This window comes from Plectropomus leopardus, chromosome 3 (genome assembly GCF_026936395.1).
Source record: "Plectropomus leopardus strain MGB_pleo_1.0 chromosome 3, ASM2693639v1, whole genome shotgun sequence".
In the NCBI taxonomy this organism is placed as follows: Eukaryota; Metazoa; Chordata; class Actinopteri; order Perciformes; family Serranidae; genus Plectropomus; species Plectropomus leopardus.
The window spans coordinates 39,120,932-39,141,456 of record NC_142178.1 but is presented as its reverse complement, the minus strand read 5'-3'; the positions used below and the strand labels follow the sequence as shown (position 1 = coordinate 39,141,456).

The window sequence follows — 20,525 nt, the reverse complement described above, 5'->3', positions numbered from 1 at the left end:
CAGCTGTTTTTAGCAGTTTTTGGGTAATGTCATTTTTTGACATTTTCGCCATACTATAGCCTTGCTTTTTTTTTTGTGGTCCGTTTTTCAAAATGCCATACATTGGCTTGTTTAGCAATTTATGCTACTTTCTACGCAATGGCGTGTCTCGGCACGCTATTTTATTCAGTTTTCAGCTGTTTTTAGCAGTTTTTGGGAAATGTCATTTCTTGACATTTTCGCCATACTATAGCCTTGCTTTTTTTTTTGGTCTGTTTTTCAACATGCCATATTTTAGCGTTTTTTGCGAATTTTGCAACTTTTTATGCTATGGCGTGTCTCGGCACGCTATTTTATGTAGTTTTCAGCTGTTTTTAGCAGTTTTTGGGTAATGTCATTTTTTGACATTTTCGCCATACTATAGCCTTGCTTTTTTTTTGGTCCATTTTTCAACTTGCCATATTTTGGCTTTTTTAACGATTTTTGCAACTTCCTATGCTATGGCGTGTCTCGGCACGCTATTTTTTGCAGTTTTCAGCTGTTTTTAGCATTCTGTGGGAAACGTCATTTCTTGACATTTTCGCCATACTATAGCCTTGCTTTTTTTTTTGTGGTCCGTTTTTCAAAATGCCATACTTTGGCTTGTTTAGCAATTTATGCTACTTTCTACGCAATGGCGTGTCTCGGCACGCTATTTTATGCAGTTTTCAGCTGTTTTTAGCAGTTTTTGGGCAATGTCATTTTTTGACATTTTCGCCATACTATAGCCTTGCTTTTTTTATTAGTCCGGTTTCAAAATGCCATATATTGGCTTTTTTAGCAATTTTTGCAACTTTCTACGCTATTGCGTGTCTCGGCACGCTATTTTATTCAGTTTTCAGCTGTTTTTAGCAGTTTTTGGGAAATGTCATTTCTTGACATTTTCGCCATACTATAGCCTTGCTTTTTTTTTTTGGTCCGTTTTTCAACATGCCATATTTTAGCGTTTTTTGCGAATTTTGCAACTTTTTATGCTATGGCGTGTCTCGGCACGCTATTTTATGTAGTTTTCAGCTGTTTTTAGCAGTTTTTGGGTAATGTCATTTTTTGACATTTTCGCCATACTATAGCCTTGCTTTTTTTTTGGTCCATTTTTAAACATGCCATATTTTAGCGTTTTTTGCGAATTTTGCAACTTTTTATGCTATGGCGTGTCTCGGCACGCTATTTTATGCAGTTTTCAGCTGTTTTTAGCAGTTTTTGGGGAATGTCATTTTTTGACATTTTCGCCATACTATAGCCTTGCTTTTTTTTTTGGTCCATTTTTCAACATGCCATATTTTGGCTTTTTTAACGATTTTTGCAACTTCCTATGCTATGGCATGTCTCGGCACGCTATTTTTTGCAGTTTTCAGCTGTTTTTAGCATTCTGTGGGAAACGTCATTTCTTGACATTTTCGCCATACTATAGCCTTGCTTTTTTTTTTGTGGTCCGTTTTTCAAAATGCCATACTTTGGCTTGTTTAGCAATTTTTGCTACTTTCTACGCAATGGCGTGTCTCGGCACGCTATTTTATGCAGTTTTCAGCTGTTTTTAGCAGTTTTTGGGCAATGTCATTTTTTGACATTTTCGCCATACTATAGCCTTGCTTTTTTTATTAGTCCGGTTTCAAAATGCCATATATTGGCTTTTTTAGCAATTTTTGCAACTTTCTACGCTATTGCGTGTCTCGGCACGCTATTTTATGCAGTTTTCAGCTGTTTTTAGCAGTTTTTGGGCAATGTCATTTTTTGACATTTTCGCCATACTATAGCCTTGCTTTTTTTATTAGTCCGGTTTCAAAATGCCATATATTGGCTTTTTTAGCAATTTTTGCAACTTTCTACGCTATTGCGTGTCTCGGCACGCTATTTTATGTAGTTTTCAGCTGTTTTTAGCAGTTTTTGGGTAATGTCATTTTTTGACATTTTCGCCATACTATAGCCTTGCTTTTTTTTTGGTCCATTTTTCAACATGCCATATTTAGGCTTTTTTAACGATTTTTGCAACTTCCTATGCTATGGCATGTCTCGGCACGCTATTTTATGCAGTTTTCAGCTGTTTTTAGCAGTTTTTGGGAAATGTCATTTCTTGACATTTTCGCCATACTATAGCCTTGCTTTTTTTTTGGTCCATTTTTCAACATGCCATATTTTGGCTTTTTTAACGATTTTTGCAACTTCCTATGCTATGGCATGTCTCGGCACGCTATTTTATGCAGTTTTCAGCTGTTTTTAGCAGTTTTTGGGAAATGTCATTTTTTGACATTTTCGCCATACTATAGCCTTGCTTTTTTTTTTGTGGTCCGTTTTTCAAAATGCCATACTTTGGCTTGTTTAGCAATTTATGCTACTTTCTACGCAATGGCGTGTCTCGGCATGCTATTTTATGCAGTTTTCAGCTGTTTTTAGCAGTTTTTGGGCAATGTCATTTTTTGACATTTTCGCCATACTATAGCCTTGCTTTTTTTATTAGTCCGGTTTCAAAATGCCATATATTGGCTTTTTTAGCAATTTTTGCAACTTTCTACGCTATTGCGTGTCTCGGCACGCTATTTTATGCAGTTTTCAGCTGTTTTTAGCAGTTTTTGGGCAATGTCATTTTTTGACATTTTCGCCATACTATAGCCTTGCTTTTTTTATTAGTCCGGTTTCAAAATGCCATATATTGGCTTTTTTAGCAATTTTTGCAACTTTCTACGCTATTGCGTGTCTCGGCACGCTATTTTATGTAGTTTTCAGCTGTTTTTAGCAGTTTTTGGGTAATGTCATTTTTTGACATTTTCGCCATACTATAGCCTTGCTTTTTTTTTGGTCCATTTTTCAACATGCCATATTTAGGCTTTTTTAACGATTTTTGCAACTTCCTATGCTATGGCGTGTCTCGGCACGCTATTTTATGCAGTTTTCAGCTGTTTTTAGCAGTTTTTGGGAAATGTCATTTTTTGACATTTTCGCCATACTATAGCCTTGCTTTTTTTTTTTGGTCCGTTTTTCAACATGCCATATTTTAGCGTTTTTTGCGAATTTTGCAACTTCCTATGCTATGGCATGTCTCGGCACGCTATTTTATGCAGTTTTCAGCTGTTTTTAGCAGTTTTTGGGGAATGTCATTTTTTGACATTTTCACCATACTATAGCCTTGCTTTTTTTTGGTCCGTTTTTCAACATGCCATATTTTAGCGTTTTTTGCGAATTTTGCAACTTCCTATGCTATGGCATGTCTCGGCACGCTATTTTATGCAGTTTTCAGCTGTTTTTAGCAGTTTTTAGCTTTTTGGAATGTCATATTTGACATTTTGCAGTCTATAGCTATTTGCCTTTGCTTTTTTAGCAGTTTTGTATTACTCCAGCAGCTTAGCCACGCTATTAGAGCTGTTTTGACAGTTTTAAATGTCGCTTTTCACCATACTATAACCTTAACTTTTTAGCCATTTTTATGCTATCATATTTGCGTCTAGCAGTTTTGTCATTTTGACATTTTCCTATCTTGCTTTTTTTTTTCAAATGCTAGTTTTCAGCAATGTTGGCATGTAGCTTTTTGGGAATGTTTTCAGCTGTTTTGACATTTTACATACTATAGCCTTGCTTTTTTTTTCCGTTTTCAACATGCCATATATTAGCGAGCAATTTTGCAACTTTTTACGCTATTATGGCGTGTCTCGCACGCTATTTTATGTAGTTTTCAGCTGTTTTAGCAGTTTTTGCAATGTCATTTCTTGACATTTTCGCCATACTATAGCCTTGCTTTTTTTTTTGTCCCCTTTTTCAACATGCCATATTGGTTTCTTTTAAGCTAATTTTGCAACTTTCCTATGCTGAACGTGGTCTCAGCACGCTTATTTTATCTGTAGTTTTCAGCTGTTTTTAGCAGTTTTTGGGAATGTCATTTTTGACTTTTCGCCATATACTATAGCCTTCTTTTTTTTTTTGTGGTCCGTTTTTCAAAATGCCATATTTTGGCTTTTTTATTAATTTATGCTAACTTTCTACTGCTAATGGCTTGTCTCGCATCGCTATTTTATTCAGTTTTCAGCTGTTTTTAGGCAGTTTTTGGGAAATGTCATTTTTTTGACATTTTAAGCCATACTATAGCCTTGATTTTTTTTTAGTAGTCCCATTTTTCAACATGCCATATTTTGGCTTTTTTATGCAATTTTGCAACTTTTATGATGGCCGTGTCATCGCTGCACGCTTATTTTATGTGGTTTTCAGCTGTTTTTAGCAGTTTTGGGTAATGTCATTTTTTGACATTTTCGCCATACTATAGCCTTGCTTTTTGGTCCATTTTTCAACATGCCATATATGGCTTTTTAGCCAATTTTGCAAATTTCATGCTATGTGCGTGTCTCAGCATGCTATTTTATGCAGTTTTCAGCTGTTTTTAGCAGTTTTTGGGAAATGTCATTTTTTGACATTTTCGCCATACTATAGCCTTGCTTTTTTTTTTTTGGTCCGTTTTTCAACATGCCATATTTTGGCGTTTTTAGCTAATTTCTTTTGCAACTTTTCTTTGATACGCTATTGGCGTGTCTCGTAACGCTATTTTATGCAGTTTTCAGCTGTTTTTAGCAGTTTTTGGGTAATGTCATTTTTGACATTTTTGCCATATATATAGCCTTTTTTTTTTATTAGTCCCACTTGTTTTTCGCATACCAGTATTTGGCTTTTTACGTTTTTGCAACTTTATGCAACTATGCTATGTAGTTCTCGGCACGCTATTTTATGCAGTTTTCAGTTGTTTTAGCAGTTTTTGGGCAATGTCATTTTTGACATTTTCGCCATACTAGCCTTGCTTTTTTTTGGTCCCGTTTTCAACATATGCCATATATTGCTTTTTTTAGCTAATTTTGCAACTTTCTCTGATATGCGTGTCTCAGCATGCTATTTTATGCAGTTTTCAGCTGTTTTAATTTTTGGGGAATGTCATTTTTGACATTCTTCCTTATACTATAGCCTTGCTTTTTTTTTTTTGGTCTGTTTTTCAACATGCCATATTTTGGCTTTTTTAGCGATTTTTGCAACTTTCTCTGCTACGGCGTGTCTCGGTATGCTATTTTATGCAGTTTTCAGCTGTTTTTCGCAGTTTTTGGGAAATGTCATTTTTTGACATTTTTGCCATACTATAGCCTTGCTTTTCTTTTTGGTCCGACTTTTCAACATGCCATATTTTGGCTTTTTTAACAATTTTGCAACTTTCTACATAATGTCTCGCACGTGCAACTTTCGCATCGCTATTTATGCAGTTTTCAGCTGTGTTTTAGCAGTTTGGGGAATGTCATTTTTGACATTTTCGCCATATATAGCCTTTTGTTTTTTTTATTAGTCCCTGTTTTCAACATGCAGTATTATCTGGGCGTTTTAGCTAATTTGCAACTTATGCTATGGCGTCTCTCGCATGCTATTTTATGTCAGTTTTCAGCTGTTTTAGCAGTTTTTTGGGGAATGTCATTTTTGACATTTTGTCACATACTATAGCTGCTTTTTTTAGTCTGTTTTCAACATGCCAGTATTTGCTTTTTAATCCATTTTTGCAACTTTCTATGCTATTCTGCGTGTCTCGGCGCTATTTATGTAGTTTTCAGCTGTTTTTAGCAGTTTAGAAATGTCATTTTTGACATTTTTCGCCATACTATAGTTGCTTTTTTTTTTAGTCCGTTTTTCAACATACCATATTTGCATTTTAGCTAATTTTGCAACTTCTATGCTAAGTATGGTCTCTCGGCACGCTATTTTATGCAGTTTTCAGCTGTTTTAGCAGTTTTTGGGGAATATCGTCATTTTTGACATTTTCACATACTATAGCCTTGCTTTTTGTTTTAGTCTGTTTTCAACATGCCATATTTTGGCGTTTTTATTAATTTGCAACTTTCTCTGTGCGTGTCTCGGTAAGCACTGCCATTTTATGCAGTTTTCAGCTGTTTTAGCAGTTTTTGGAATGTCATTTTTGACATTTTAATAGCCATACTATAGCCTTGCTTTTTTTTTTTGGTCCGTTTTTCAACATGCCATATTTTGGCTTTTTTAGCGATTTTATCAACTTCCTATGCTATGGCGTGTCTCGGCACGCTATTTTATGCAGTTTTCAGCTGTTTTTAGCAGTTTTTGGGAAATGTCATTTTTTGACATTTTTGCCATGCTATAGCCTTGCTTTTTTTTTTTTTGGTCTTTTTTTCAAGATGCCATATTAAGCTTTTTTAAATTTTGCAATTCCTTTCTATAATGCCATGTCTCGTACGCTATTTTATGTAAAGTTTTCAGCTGTTTTTAGCAGTTTTGGGAATGTCATTTTTGACATTTTTTCGCCATACATTTATGCTTTTTTTTTTTTTGGTCCAGTTTTTCAACATGCCATATTTGGCTTTTTAGCTATTGATTTTTTGTTATCAACTTTCCTGCTATACAGGCGTGTCTCGGCACTATTTTCTATTTATGCAGTTTTCAGCTGTTTTAGCAGTTTTTGGCAATGTCATTTTTGACATTTTTATAGGATAAACCTTATTTTTTTTTTTGGTCTGTTTTTCAACATGCCATATTTTGGGTTTTTTAGTGATTTTTAACTTTCTCTGATATTATAAGCTGTTCTCGTATGCTATTTTTATGCAGTTTTCAGCTGTTTTTAGCAGTTTTTGGGTAATGTCATTTTTTGACATTTTCGCCATAGTATAGCCTTGCTTTTTTTTTGGTCCGTTTTTCAACATGCCATTTTATCTTGTTTTCGGCAGTTTTTGCAACTTTCTATGCTATGGCCTGTCTCGGCACACTATTTAATGTCATTTTCACTGTGATATTTTGACTTTTCCAGCAACCTGTTTCTTTTTTGCTTTGACTTTGTCTTTTTTAGCCAAATACCAGATACACAAAATGATGAAAAGACTAACACCAAGGGATGTTATTTAAAAGTTAAAACTGCTCAAGGCAGGCTTTATTCAAAGATAAAAATGTCAAAAGCAACAGTCGCATAATTCCTTTTTACAGAAGTTGGATAAATCATCTCACACAAAGTATGAGCAAGTAAAGTCAACAGCTCAGAAAGCACACACAGTGATCTGTTGTTCCTCTTTATCTGGTGTTCCGTCGAATCATCAATTTCTCACTTTGCATCTCTCCTCAATGGCTGGCCTTTGGATATGATGTTTGAGTGGAAGCTGTTTTTAATGCAGTTTTGGGAGTTTTTGTTCTCTGACATGTGGTTTCCATACTATCATTCATCAAATGGCTGCTGCTGCTGGTTCATGAAACATGTTAAACATGCTATATTGTGGTGTTTTTGACGATTTTTTAAACATTCAATGTCATGGTCTGTCTCGGCAGGCTATTTTATGTTATTTTCAGCTGTTTTTGTGACGTGTCATTTGTGTGGCTTGCCGAGAAAAGTCATAGAAAGGCAAGTATGGTGAAAATGTCAAAAAATGACATTTCCCAAAACGAGCTGAAAAAAGCTGAAAACCACATTAAATAGTGTGCCGAGAAATGCCATAGCAGAGCAAGTTGCGAAAACATGTTGAAAAACGGACCAAAAAAAAAAATGTATAGTATGTATGTATAGTATGGCAAAATGTCAAAAAATGACATTCCCCAAAAACTGCCAAAAACAGCTGGAAACTGCATTAAACACTTGTTCAGACATGCAATAGCATGGAAATTTGCAAAAATTACAAAAAAAGACAAAATACTGCATGTTAAAAAATGGACCAAAAAAAAAAGCAAGGCTATAGTATGGCGAAAATGTCAAAAAATGACATTCCCCAAAAACTGCCAGAAACAGCTGGAAACCTTTTTTTCATAAATAGGTCTGTTTTCAGACATGCCATATCATTGCATAGAAAGTTTTAAGCAAAAAAAGTGCCATAATACTGCATGTTGATCTGACCAAAAAAGAAGCAAGGTATGCTATTTGTCAAAATGCAGCTATTTCCCAAAAACTGCTAAAACAGCTGAAAATTTTAGCATGAGACAGTTTTTGGGAAATGTCAACAATTAGCTAAAACGCCAAATATGGTATGTTGAAAACGGACTAATAAAATTATAGTATGGCTTAAATGGTCAAAAATGACATTTTCAACTGCTAAAACAGCTGAAAATCATATAAATAGTTTTTTAGACACGCCATAATGTAGAAAGCATGCTACCGTGTCTAAAAAGCTATAATACTGCATGTTGAAACAAACCAAAAAAAGCTGAAGAGTGATGTATGGTAAATGTCAAAACTGACATTTCCCAAAAACTGCTAAAAAGCCAGCTGAAAACTGCATGATATAGCATTTTAATACACGTTTTGCTCACAGCATAGAAAGTTGCAAAAATCGCTAAAAAAAAGCCAAAATATGGTATGTTGAAAACGACCAAAAAAAAAAAGCACAAGGGGTATAAAATGTCAAAAATGACATTTTCCCAAAACTGCTAAAAACAGCTGAAAATCGTAGATAAAATATTTGAGACACGCCCATAGCATCGAAAGTTGCAAAATTATTTACCAAATATGGCAAGTTGAAAACGGACCAAAAAAAGTATATTCATAAGCGATGTAAAATGTCAAAAAATGACATTTCCCAAAACTGCTAAAACAGCTGAAAACTGCATGATATAGCGTACGAGACATTGTTTTTACGCACAGCATAGAAATGTTGCAAAATCGCTAAAAAGCCAAATATGGTACTTTGAAAATCGACCAAAAAATAGGTTGCATTATGATGGGTAAAATGTCAAAAAATGACATTCCCCAAAATTTCAGCTGAAAACTGCATGAAAGCCAGCGCATACGAGACATGCCGTATTTCAGAGAAAGTAATTAGCTAAAACACCAAAAATATGGTATGTTGAAAACGGACTATTAAACAGCATAGTAGCAGTTTTATGGAAATGTCAAAAAATGACATTTCAAAAAACTGCTAAAAACATTCAGCTGAAAACTCAAAAAATAGCGTAAGCCGAGACACGCCATAGCATAGAAAAGTTGCAAAATTAGCTGAACACGCCAAAATATGGCAAGTTGAAAACGACCAAAAAAAAGTGTATAGATGGCGAAAATGTCAAAAATGACATTTCCCAAAACTGCTAAAACAGCTGAAAACTGCATGAAATAGCGTGCCGAGACATTTCGCCGATCAGAGAAAGTTGCAACAATTAGCTAAAAAACGCCAAAATATGTGGTATGTTGAAAACGGACTAATAAAAAAAGCAAGTTAAGATGTAGTATGTAAAATGTCAAAAATGACATTTCCTCAAAACTGATAAAAACAGCTGAAAACTACATATAAATAGCATGCCGAGACAGTGACAGAGAAAGTTGCAAAATCACCAAAGCCAAAATATGGCATGTTGAAAAAACGGACCAAAAAACAAAAAAGCAAGCATATAGTATGGCGAAAATGTCAAAAACGACATTCCCCAAAAATTGCTAAAAACAGTTGAAAACTACATAAAATAGCGTGACTTATATATCAAAACCATAGCATCGAAAGTTGCAAAATTAGCTGAATACGCCAAAATATGGCCTGTTGAAAACGACCACAAAAAAAAAGTAAAGTTGCTATAGTATGGGCGCTAAAATGCCAAAAAATGACTTTCCCAAAAACTGCTAAAACAGCTGGAAAACTACATAAAATAGCGATATCAGACACGCCCATAGCATAGAAAGTTGCAAAATTAAGCTGAATACCAAAAATATGGCTAAAGTTGAAAACGACCAAAAAAAAAGGTTATAGTATGGCTAAATGTTAAAAATGACATTTCAAAAAACTGCTAAACAGCTGAAATGTATGAAATAGCTGTCAGACACGCCAGATCAGAGAAAGTAAATAATTAGCTAAAACGCCAAAAATATGGTATGTTGAAAAACGGACTAATAAAAAAAAGCAAGGTTATAGTATAATCGAAATGTCAAAAATGACATTCAAAACTGCTAAAAATAGCTGAAAACTATAAAAATAGCGTGCATCGAGACACGCCATAATAGAAAGTTACAAAATTACAAAAAGCTATAACACTGTTGAAAACAAACCAAAAAAAAGTATGGCAAGGCTATAGATATAAATGTCAAAAAAATGACATTTCCCAAAAACAAGCTGAAACAGCTGAAAATCAGTAAAAAATAGCGTGCCGAGACACTTATAAGCATAAAAAGTTGCAAAGATCGCTAAAAGCTATACTGTATGTTGAAACAAACCAAAAAAAAGTACAATGCTATAGATTGGCGAAATGTCAAAAATGACATTTCAAAAAAACTGGGCTAAAAACAGCTGAAAACTCGTAAAAAATATGCGGTTTAGACACGCCATAGCATAGAAAGTTGCAAAATTAGCTGAATACGCCAAAATATGGCAAGTTGAAAAATCTGACCACAAAAAAAGGTAAACAAGAGATATGGTGAAAATGTCAAAAAATGACATTTCCCAAAACTGCTAAAAACAGCTGAAAACTGCATGATATAGCGCATGTAGACACGGCATAGCATAGAAAGTTGCAAAAATCGCTAAAGCCAAAATATGGCATGTTGAAAACGGACCAAAAAAAAAGCAAGGTTATAGTATAGTGTGGCAAACAAAAAAATGACATTCCCCAAAACTGCTAAAACAGCTGAAAACTGTATGAAATAGCGCAATTCAGACATGCCACGTGATCAGAGAAAGTTGCAAATTACTTAGCTAAACGCCAAAATATGGTATGTTGAAAACGGACCAATAAAAAAAGTAAGAATAGGTATGGCAGAAATGTCAAAAATGACATTTCAAAACTGGCAAAACAGCTGAAAATCATATAAATAGCATGCCGGTGACACGCCATCAGATCAGAGAAATTGCTGTAAAAATCACTAAAAAGCCAAAAATATGGCATGTTGAAAACGGACCAAAAAAACAAAAGCAAGGCTATAGTATGGCGAAAATGTCAAAAAATGACATTCCCCAAAAACTGCTAAAAACAGCTGAAAACTACATAAAATAGCGTACCGAGACACGCCATAGCATAGAAAGTTGCAAAATTAGCTGAATACGCCAAAATATGGCAAGTTGAAAAACGGACCACAAAAAAAAAAGCAAGGCTATAGTATGGCGAAAATGTCAAAAAATGACATTCCCCAAAAACTGCTAAAAACAGTTGAAAACTACATAAAATAGCGTGCCGAGACATGCCGTAGCGTAGAAAGTTGCAAAATTAGCTAAAAACGCCAAAATATGGCATGTTGAAAACAGACTAATAAAAAAAACAAGGCTATAGTATGGCGAAAATGTCAAAAAATGACATTTCCCAAAAACTGCTAAAAACAGCTGAAAACTACATAAAATAGCGTACCGAGACACGCCATAATGTAGAAAGTTACAAAAATTGCTAAAAAAAGCCATAACACTGCATGTTGAAAAACAAACCAAAAAAAAAAAAGCAAGGCTATAGTATGGCGAAAATGTCAAAAAATGACATTTCCCAAAACAAGCTGAAAACAGCTGAAAACTGCAAAAAAAAATAGCGTGCCGAGACACGCCATAGCATAAAAAGTTGCAAAGATCGCTAAAAAAGCCATAATACTGCATGTTGAAAAACAAACCAAAAAAAAAAGCAAGGCTATAGTATGGCGAAAATGTCAAAAAATGACATTTCCCAAAAACTGCTAAAAACAGCTGAAAACTGCATAAAATAGCGTGCCGAGACACGCCATAGCATAGAAAGTTGCAAAATTAGCTGAATACGCCAAAATATGGCAAGTTGAAAAACGGACCAAAAAAAAAAAAGCAAGGCTATAGTATGGCGAAAATGTCAAAAAATGACATTTCCCAAAAACTGCTAAAAACAGCTGAAAACTGCATGAAATAGCGTGCCGAGACACGGCATAGCATAGAAAGTTGCAAAATCGCTAAAAAAGCCAAAATACGGCATGTTGAAAAAGAGACAAAAAAAAAGCAAGGCTATAGTATGGCGAAAATGTCAAAAAATGACATTCCCCAAAAACTGCTAAAAACAGCTGAAAACTGCATGATATAGCGTGCCGAGACACGGCATAGCATAGAAAGTTGCAAAAATCGCTAAAAAAGCCAAAATATGGCATGTTGAAAAACGGACCAAAAAAAAAAAGCAAGGCTATAGTATGGCGAAAATGTCAAAAAATGACATTCCCCAAAAACTGCTAAAAACAGCTGAAAACTGCATGAAATAGCGTGCCGAGACATGCCGTATCAGAGAAAGTTGCAACAATTAGCTAAAAACGCCAAAATATGGTATGTTGAAAACGGACTAATAAAAAAAGCAAGGCTATAGTATGGCGAAAATGTCAAAAAATGACATTTCCCAAAAACTGCTAAAAACAGCTGAAAACTGCAAAAAAAATAGCGTGCCGAGACACGCCATAGCATAGAAAGTTGCAAAATTAGCTGAATACGCCAAAATATGGCAAGTTGAAAAACGGACCAAAAAAAAAAAAGCAAGGCTATAGTATGGCGAAAATGTCAAAAAATGACATTCCCAAAAAACTGCTAAAACAGCTGAAAACTGTAAAAAAATAGCGCGTCGAGACACGCCATAGCATAGAAAGTTGCAAAATTAGCTGAATACGCCAAAATATGGCAAGTTGAAAAACGGACCAAAAAAAAAAAAGCAAGGCTATAGTATGGCGAAAATGTCAAAAAATGACATTTCCCAAAAACTGCTAAAAACAGCTGAAAACTGCATAAAATAGCATACCGAGACACGCCGTATCAGAGAAAGTTGCAAAATTAGCTAAAAACGCCAAAATATGGTATGTTGAAAACGGACTAATAAAAAAAGCAAGGCTATAGTATGGCGAAAATGTCAAAAAATGACATTTCCCAAAAACTGCTAAAAACAGCTGAAAACTGCAAAAAAAATAGCGTGCCGAGACACGCCATAGCATAGAAAGTTGCAAAATTAGCTGAATACGCCAAAATATGGCAAGTTGAAAAACGGACCACAAAAAAAAAAGCAAGGCTATAGTATGGCGAAAATGTCAAAAAATGACATTTCCCAAAAACTGCTAAAAACAGCTGAAAACTGCATGATATAGCGTGCCGAGACACGGCATAGCATAGAAAGTTGCAAAAATCGCTAAAAAAGCCAAAATATGGCATGTTGAAAAACGGACCAAAAAAAAAAAAGCAAGGCTATAGTATGGCGAAAATGTCAAAAAATGACATTACCCAAAAACTGCTAAAAACAGCTGAAAACTGCATGAAATAGCGTGCCGAGACATGCCGTATCAGAGAAAGTTGCAACAATTAGCTAAAAACGCCAAAATATGGTATGTTGAAAACGGACTAATAAAAAAAGCAAGGCTATAGTATGGCGAAAATGTCAAAAAATGACATTTCCCAAAAACTGCTAAAAACAGCTGAAAACTGCAAAAAAAATAGCGTGCCGAGACACGCCATAGCATAGAAAGTTGCAAAATTAGCTGAATACGCCAAAATATGGCAAGTTGAAAAACGGACCAAAAAAAAAAAAGCAAGGCTATAGTATGGCGAAAATGTCAAAAAATGACATTTCCCAAAAACTGCTAAAAACAGCTGAAAACTGCATGAAATAGCGTGCCGAGACACGCCGTATCAGAGAAAGTTGCAACAATTAGCTAAAAACGCCAAAATATGGTATGTTGAAAACGGACTAATAAAAAAAGCAAGGCTATAGTATGGCGAAAATGTCAAAAAATGACATTTCCCAAAAACTGCTAAAAACAGCTGAAAACTGCAAAAAAAATAGCGTGCCGAGACACGCCATAGCATAGAAAGTTGCAAAATTAGCTGAATACGCCAAAATATGGCAAGTTGAAAAACGGACCACAAAAAAAAAAGCAAGGCTATAGTATGGCGAAAATGTCAAAAAATGACATTCCCCAAAAACTGCTAAAAACAGCTGAAAACTGCATGAAATAGCGTGCCGAGACACGCCGTATCAGAGAAAGTTGCAACAATTAGCTAAAAACGCCAAAATATGGTATGTTGAAAACGGACTAATAAAAAAAGCAAGGCTATAGTATGGCGAAAATGTCAAAAAATGACATTGCCCAAAAACTGCTAAAAACAGCTGAAAACTGCATTAATTAGCGTGCCGAGACACGCCACAGCATAGGAAGTTGCAAAAATCGCTTAAAAAAGCCAAAATATGGCATGTTGAAAACGGACTAATAAAAAAAGCAAGGCTATAGTATGGCGAAAATGTCAAAAAATGACATTCCTCAAAAACTGCTAAAAACAGCTGAAAACTACATAAAATAGCGTACCGAGACACGCCATAATGTAGAAAGTTACAAAAATTGCTAAAAAAGCCATAATACTGCATGTTGAAAAACAAACCAAAAAAAAAAAGCAAGGCTATAGTATGGCGAAAATGTCAAAAAATGACATTTCCCAAAAACTGCTAAAAACAGCTGAAAACTGCATGATATAGCGTGCCGAGACACGCCATAGCATCGAAAGTTGCAAAATTAGCTGAATACGCCAAAATATGGCAAGTTGAAAAACGGACCACAAAAAAAAAAGCAAGGCTATAGTATGGCGAAAATGTCAAAAAATGACATTCCCCAAAAACTGCTAAAAACAGCTGAAAACTACATAAAATAGCGTACCGAGACACGCCATAATGTAGAAAGTTACAAAAATTGCTAAAAAAAGCCATAACACTGCATGTTGAAAAACAAACCAAAAAAAAAAAAGCAAGGCTATAGTATGGCGAAAATGTCAAAAAATGACATTTCCCAAAAACTGCTAAAAACAGCTGAAAACTGCAAAAAAAAATAGCGTGCCGAGACACGCCATAGCATAGAAAGTTGCAAAATTAGCTGAATACGCCAAAATATGGCAAGTTGAAAAACGGACCAAAAAAGAAGCAAGGCTATAGTATGGCGAAAATGTCAAAAAATGACATTTCCCAAAAACTGCTAAAAACAGCTGAAAACTGCATGAAATAGCGTGCCGAGACACGCCGTATCAGAGAAAGTTGCAACAATTAGCTAAAAACGCCAAAATATGGTATGTTGAAAACGGACTAATAAAAAAAGCAAGGCTATAGTATGGCGAAAATGTCAAAAAATGACATTCCCCAAAAACTGCTAAAAACAGCTGAAAACTGCATGATATAGCGTGCCGAGACACGGCATAGCATAGAAAGTTGCAAAAATCGCTAAAAAAGCCAAAATATGGCAAGTTGAAAAACGGACCAAAAAAAAAAAAAGCAAGGCTATAGTATGGCGAAAATGTCAAAAAATGACATTCCCCAAAAACTGCTAAAAACAGCTGAAAACTGCATAAAATAGCGTGCCGAGACACGCCATAGCATAGAAAGTTGCAAAATTAGCTGAATACGCCAAAATATGGCAAGTTGAAAAACGGACCACAAAAAAAAAAGCAAGGCTATAGTATGGCGAAAATGTCAAAAAATGACATTTCCCAAAAACTGCTAAAAACAGCTGAAAACTGCATGATATAGCGTGCCGAGACACGGCATAGCATAGAAAGTTGCAAAAATCGCTAAAAAAGCCAAAATATGGCATGTTGAAAAACGGACCAAAAAAAAAAAAAGCAAGGCTATAGTATGGCAAAAATGTCAAAAAATGACATTCCCCAAAAACTGCTAAAAACAGCTGAAAACTGCATGAAATAGCGTGCCGAGACATGCCGTATCAGAGAAAGTTGCAACAATTAGCTAAAAACGCCAAAATATGGTATGTTGAAAACGGACTAATAAAAAAAGCAAGGCTATAGTATGGCGAAAATGTCAAAAAATGACATTCCTCAAAAACTGATAAAAACAGCTGAAAACTACATAAAATAGCATGCCGAGACACGCCGTATCAGAGAAAGTTGCAAAAATCACTAAAAAAGCCAAAATATGGCATGTTGAAAAACGGACCAAAAAAACAAAAGCAAGGCTATAGTATGGCGAAAATGTCAAAAAATGACATTCCCCAAAAATTGCTAAAAACAGCTGAAAACTGCAAAAAAAATAGCGTGCCGAGACACGCCATAGCATAGAAAGTTGCAAAATTAGCTGAATACGCCAAAATATGGCAAGTTGAAAAACGGACCAAAAAAAAAAAAGCAAGGCTATAGTATGGCGAAAATGTCAAAAAATGACATTGCCCAAAAACTGCTAAAAACAGCTGAAAACTGCATTAATTAGCGTGCCGAGACACGCCACAGCATAGGAAGTTGCAAAAATCGCTTAAAAAAGCCAAAATATGGCATGTTGAAAACGGACTAATAAAAAAAGCAAGGCTATAGTATGGCGAAAATGTCAAAAAATGACATTCCTCAAAAACTGCTAAAAACAGCTGAAAACTACATAAAATAGCGTACCGAGACACGCCATAATGTAGAAAGTTACAAAAATTGCTAAAAAAGCCATAATACTGCATGTTGAAAAACAAACCAAAAAAAAAAAGCAAGGCTATAGTATGGCGAAAATGTCAAAAAATGACATTCCCCAAAAACTGCTAAAAACAGCTGAAAACTGCATAAAATAGTGTGCCGAAACACGGCATAGCATAGGAAGTTGCAAAAATCACTAAAAAAGCCAAAATCTGGCATGTTGAAAAACTGACAAAATAAAAAAAGCAAGGCTATAGTATGGCGAAATGTCAAAAACAGATGGAAACTGCATAAAATAGCGTACCGAGACGCTCCATGGCATTGAAACTTTAGTATGTCATCAGAAATGGCACAAATGCTTCATTATAAAGTTTGTCATAAAACGTGACCCAAAATTTCACCAAAACTTCGTAGTATAGTATGTCAATAAAACATATGTTGTGAAAATCGGCCTTAAAGCGTGTACTGTGTCGCAGTAAGTACTGCATAAACATAATAGTGTAGGACGCTGTTCAAAATAAAAAAAGTCATAGTATTTTGTATCGTCCAAAATGGCGTAAAAACGTCAAAAGTTCTCATAGGACACTAAATGTCGAAGAAATCACGGCACGGTATGGCGGGAAAAATAAAATCAGCAAAAAATTTCAAAATAAATCAAATTATAGTATGTCTAAAAACTTTTATACCAAAGCATATAAAAAACAAAAAAATACATTCAAAAAGGTAAATATAAATATAACATCTGAATATAATAAACCTGGTGAAAACACACCTAATTCAGTGAGAGTTTCGTGAAGCGCACACGGAGACGGTTAGAAAACATGCAAATCCACGGCCGTGAAAACGACACCTGACGAGCAAAAACGCGATTCATTAAAAGAGCTTCCGTACTCACCTCCACCAGTATTTTGGCCCATTCAGCTCTCCGTACGTCTCCGCGCGAGGTCGTCTGCGGCCTGAAAACAAAAACTATTTTCTCGTTAGACAAATGATGACGGAAAAGAAAAAAACCTCACAGCTCCACATGAATTTCAGCTCATAATTCTTCATATTAAAACTGTTTTTATTAATTTATTCTCTATCAAAATAAAATCAGAAGAAAAACCAGAACACAGCAGAGGATGATCAAATAAACAGTCGATTATGGAATGTACTTCAGTAAAGAAAATAAAAGCTCAGCTGGTCCAACATGGGGGCTTTATTACAACCACAGTCAAATAAAGCACCGCTTTTATATATTCATATATATATAAAGATATTTATATATATATTTATATAGTTTTCATATACACCTTCAGGCAATGACTAGAGAGGATTCTTTACAGAATCAAGTTTCTTGTGGTTCTCTTAATTTACAGGTAAACTTAGTTTCTGGATAATTAAACCACAGAAAAAGTCAAGGCAACTTTTCTTTTGCCTCGTTCATAAAGTACAAAACTGGCACAGAGACGACCGTTTTTATACACAGTAAAAATGCAATAAAATTAAATTACATACGGAGGAGACCAAAGTTCTGTAAACCTTTCCCCATTACAGCAAACCAACGCAAATAAAATCACGTTCCAAAACAAATTCAAATCAGTATAAAACACACAAAAAAACAAAAACTTTTTTTTTGCCCTTTGAAAAAAATGTGCTATAGCTTGTACGACTTTTTCTGTTTTTCTTCTTTATTTGTCAAACGGGAGGGGAAGTCGGCTGTGCGTGGAGTCGGAGTTTTAGAGAGCGAAACGACACGGCGAGCGCCACTGAAGCTGGAAAAAACCGACCGACCGAACATCAGCAGAAGGCAACGGACAGCAGCACACAAACAGCAGAAGAAGAAGAAGAAACCGAAAGCGTTTCTTCCTCCGAGCAGAATTCAGATTCCGAAGAGAAAAACTTTAAAAACAAAAAAAAAGTTAAAGATCTCATGGCGGCTGTGAGTTGATGATGTCATGAGGAGGGCGGGTTTTTAACGGACAGTTTGGTAACTATGGCGATGGTGGCTTCCACCGTCCTGTACAGCATGTCCAGCATGTCAGGTGGGGAGCCGGCGTTCGGGTACGCCTGCGAGGAGGAGGCGTGGCCGCTGCAGCCGTCTGGCCCCTCCCCCACAAGCCCGAGGGCCGATGGGAAGGTGGCGTCCTCTGGGAGGGGCGGGGCCGAGCTTCCGCCGGTCTTAGAGCCCGCCTCCTTCTCGTCCTTCGCCTCCTCTGACATCGCCTCACCCCCCCTCCCGTCCCGCTGCTCCGCCTCCTCCTCTTCACCCGCCGCTACGTGTCGCTCAGGCTCCTCCCCCTGCACAAACCCCTCCCCCGCCTCCTGCAGCAGGGAGGAGGAGGAGGAGAACGAGGAGGAGGACGACGAAGACGCCTCCATCTTCTCCTCTTTGGGGGAGGAGTCCAGGTTTCCAGAGGAGGCGGGGGCGGGGTCGGGAGAGGGCGGGTCCTGCTCGGTGCCCGGGTCGATCAGCGAGGAGGAGTCCCGCGTTTCCGTGTCAGAGGTGCTGGTCGGCGTCAGCGCCTCCTGGTGGTCGGGCTTCGGCTCGCCGCAGGGCGGGAGGGCCGAGGAGGAGGAGGAGGAGGAGGAGGAGGTGGAGGCCACGCAGAGCGGCGCCGCTGCATCCACGGCTCTGTCGTCATCACTGCTCACCCGCCGCCGCTTCACCGGGGTCGCCCCCTCGTCCTCAGCTGACACACACACACACACACACACACACACACACACAACTTATGATGACGCCGTCTGTTGTTTTTTGTTTCGTCTTTTATGTTAAAAGCAACAAAAAGAATAAAGTATAATAAAAAAAAACAACCTGTTTGTGTCTGTACTTTGTGTGTGTGTGAGAGTGTGTGTGCGTGTGTGTGTGTGTGTGTGTGTGTGTGCGTGTGTGTGTGTGTTGTACCTTTGGCCTTGTGGTCCTTGGCCTCCAGCTCCAGAGCGCTGCGCTGCTGCACACACACACGACAGCGACCCAGCAGCTCCTGCAGGGCGGGGCAGAGCGCCGGGTCGATGGTCTGAGGCGGCTGGACGGACAGCAGCAGCACCAACGCCCTCAGGTCCTGACAGACACAGACACACACACACACACACACACACACACACACACACACACACACACACACACAGACACACACACACACACACACACACACACACCAAATGTTCAATTTGACACTCAGAACAAGATAAGAAGTGCTGTTTTCTCTGCATCTGTGTATTTGTACACTATGTATAGTTATTTTTTCAATACCATACAATGTTTTTTAATACTGTACTGTGATACTGTGATTTCTTGACAATTTCTGTACAATGATTTTTTTTTTTTTGGACATACTATAGTTGGTTTTTTTACAGTCTATACTGCAAGTTTTGACGCACTATACTATGACTTTTTTTTGACTTGCTGTATTTTTTTTACATACTATACTATGATTTTTTTACCACACTAGACTATATATTTTTTTGACATACTGTAGTTTTTTTTGACATAATATAATACTATATTTGAAACACTATACTATGATTTTTTTTACATACTATACTGCAATTTTTAACACACTATACTATATTTTTTTTGGCATGTGTGTGTGCATGCGTGTGTGAGTGAGTGTGCGTGCATGCGTGTGTGACTGTGCATGTGTGCGTGCATGCATGTGTGTGTGAGTGTGCGTGTGTGTGTGAGTGTGCATGCGTGTGTGTGTGAGTGTGCGTGTGTGGGTGTGCGTGCGTGCGTGCGTGTGTTCGTACGGCGTTCAGCAGGGCGCTGGTCTTGCTCAGCTCCAGGCGGTGAGCTGCCAGTTCGGGCTGCAGGCTGCTCTGCTCGCTCAGCAGGTTCGTCACCAGAACACCGATCAGGTTGGAGCAGCTGGGACCCGACAGCACCTGCACCTGTAATCAATGAGCAACATCAGTGGATTTATTTTTAATTTATTAATGATAAAATAAATCAAAAAAAGAAAAGGCCCGAGGGACCGTTCTTTATTTCTCAGAGGAGGGGGGTGGATGCATTTGTCACTTTCGCAGATAATTCTCCATATTTATTTATTTATCTCTTCATCTTTTTATTAATTGATTGCAGTTCTTGTTAATGTTATTGTGTATTTCTTTTGTATATTTTTTTAAAGGTTTATCTCTAATCTTTCCCTCAAAGTCCCATTTTTTCTCCCTCTCCCAGAGTGACTGAGGGGAAAACGCATGAAGCGTTCGTCCCACATGATGTGTTCAAGGACCATT

The 20,525-nt window shown here is 36.9% G+C and overlaps 1 protein-coding gene across 2 annotated transcripts in view; it reads right to left on the bottom strand.

Moving 5' to 3' along the window:
• Nucleotides 1–17,487: 17,487 nt before the first annotated feature.
• usp34 (ubiquitin specific peptidase 34) overlaps nucleotides 17,488–20,525 on the bottom strand; it is a 71,832-nt gene continuing 68,794 nt past the window's right edge. For both annotated transcript variants that reach the window (XM_088075030.1, XM_088075031.1), the window contains exons 76-78: nucleotides 20,040–20,180; nucleotides 19,195–19,351; nucleotides 17,488–18,979 (exon numbers count right to left, since the gene is read on the bottom strand). In XM_088075030.1, the coding sequence (XP_087931156.1) occupies nucleotides 18,243–18,979; nucleotides 19,195–19,351; nucleotides 20,040–20,180 (1,035 nt within the window). In that variant the 3' untranslated portion in view covers nucleotides 17,488–18,242. The remainder of the gene's footprint in view (nucleotides 18,980–19,194; nucleotides 19,352–20,039; nucleotides 20,181–20,525) is intronic.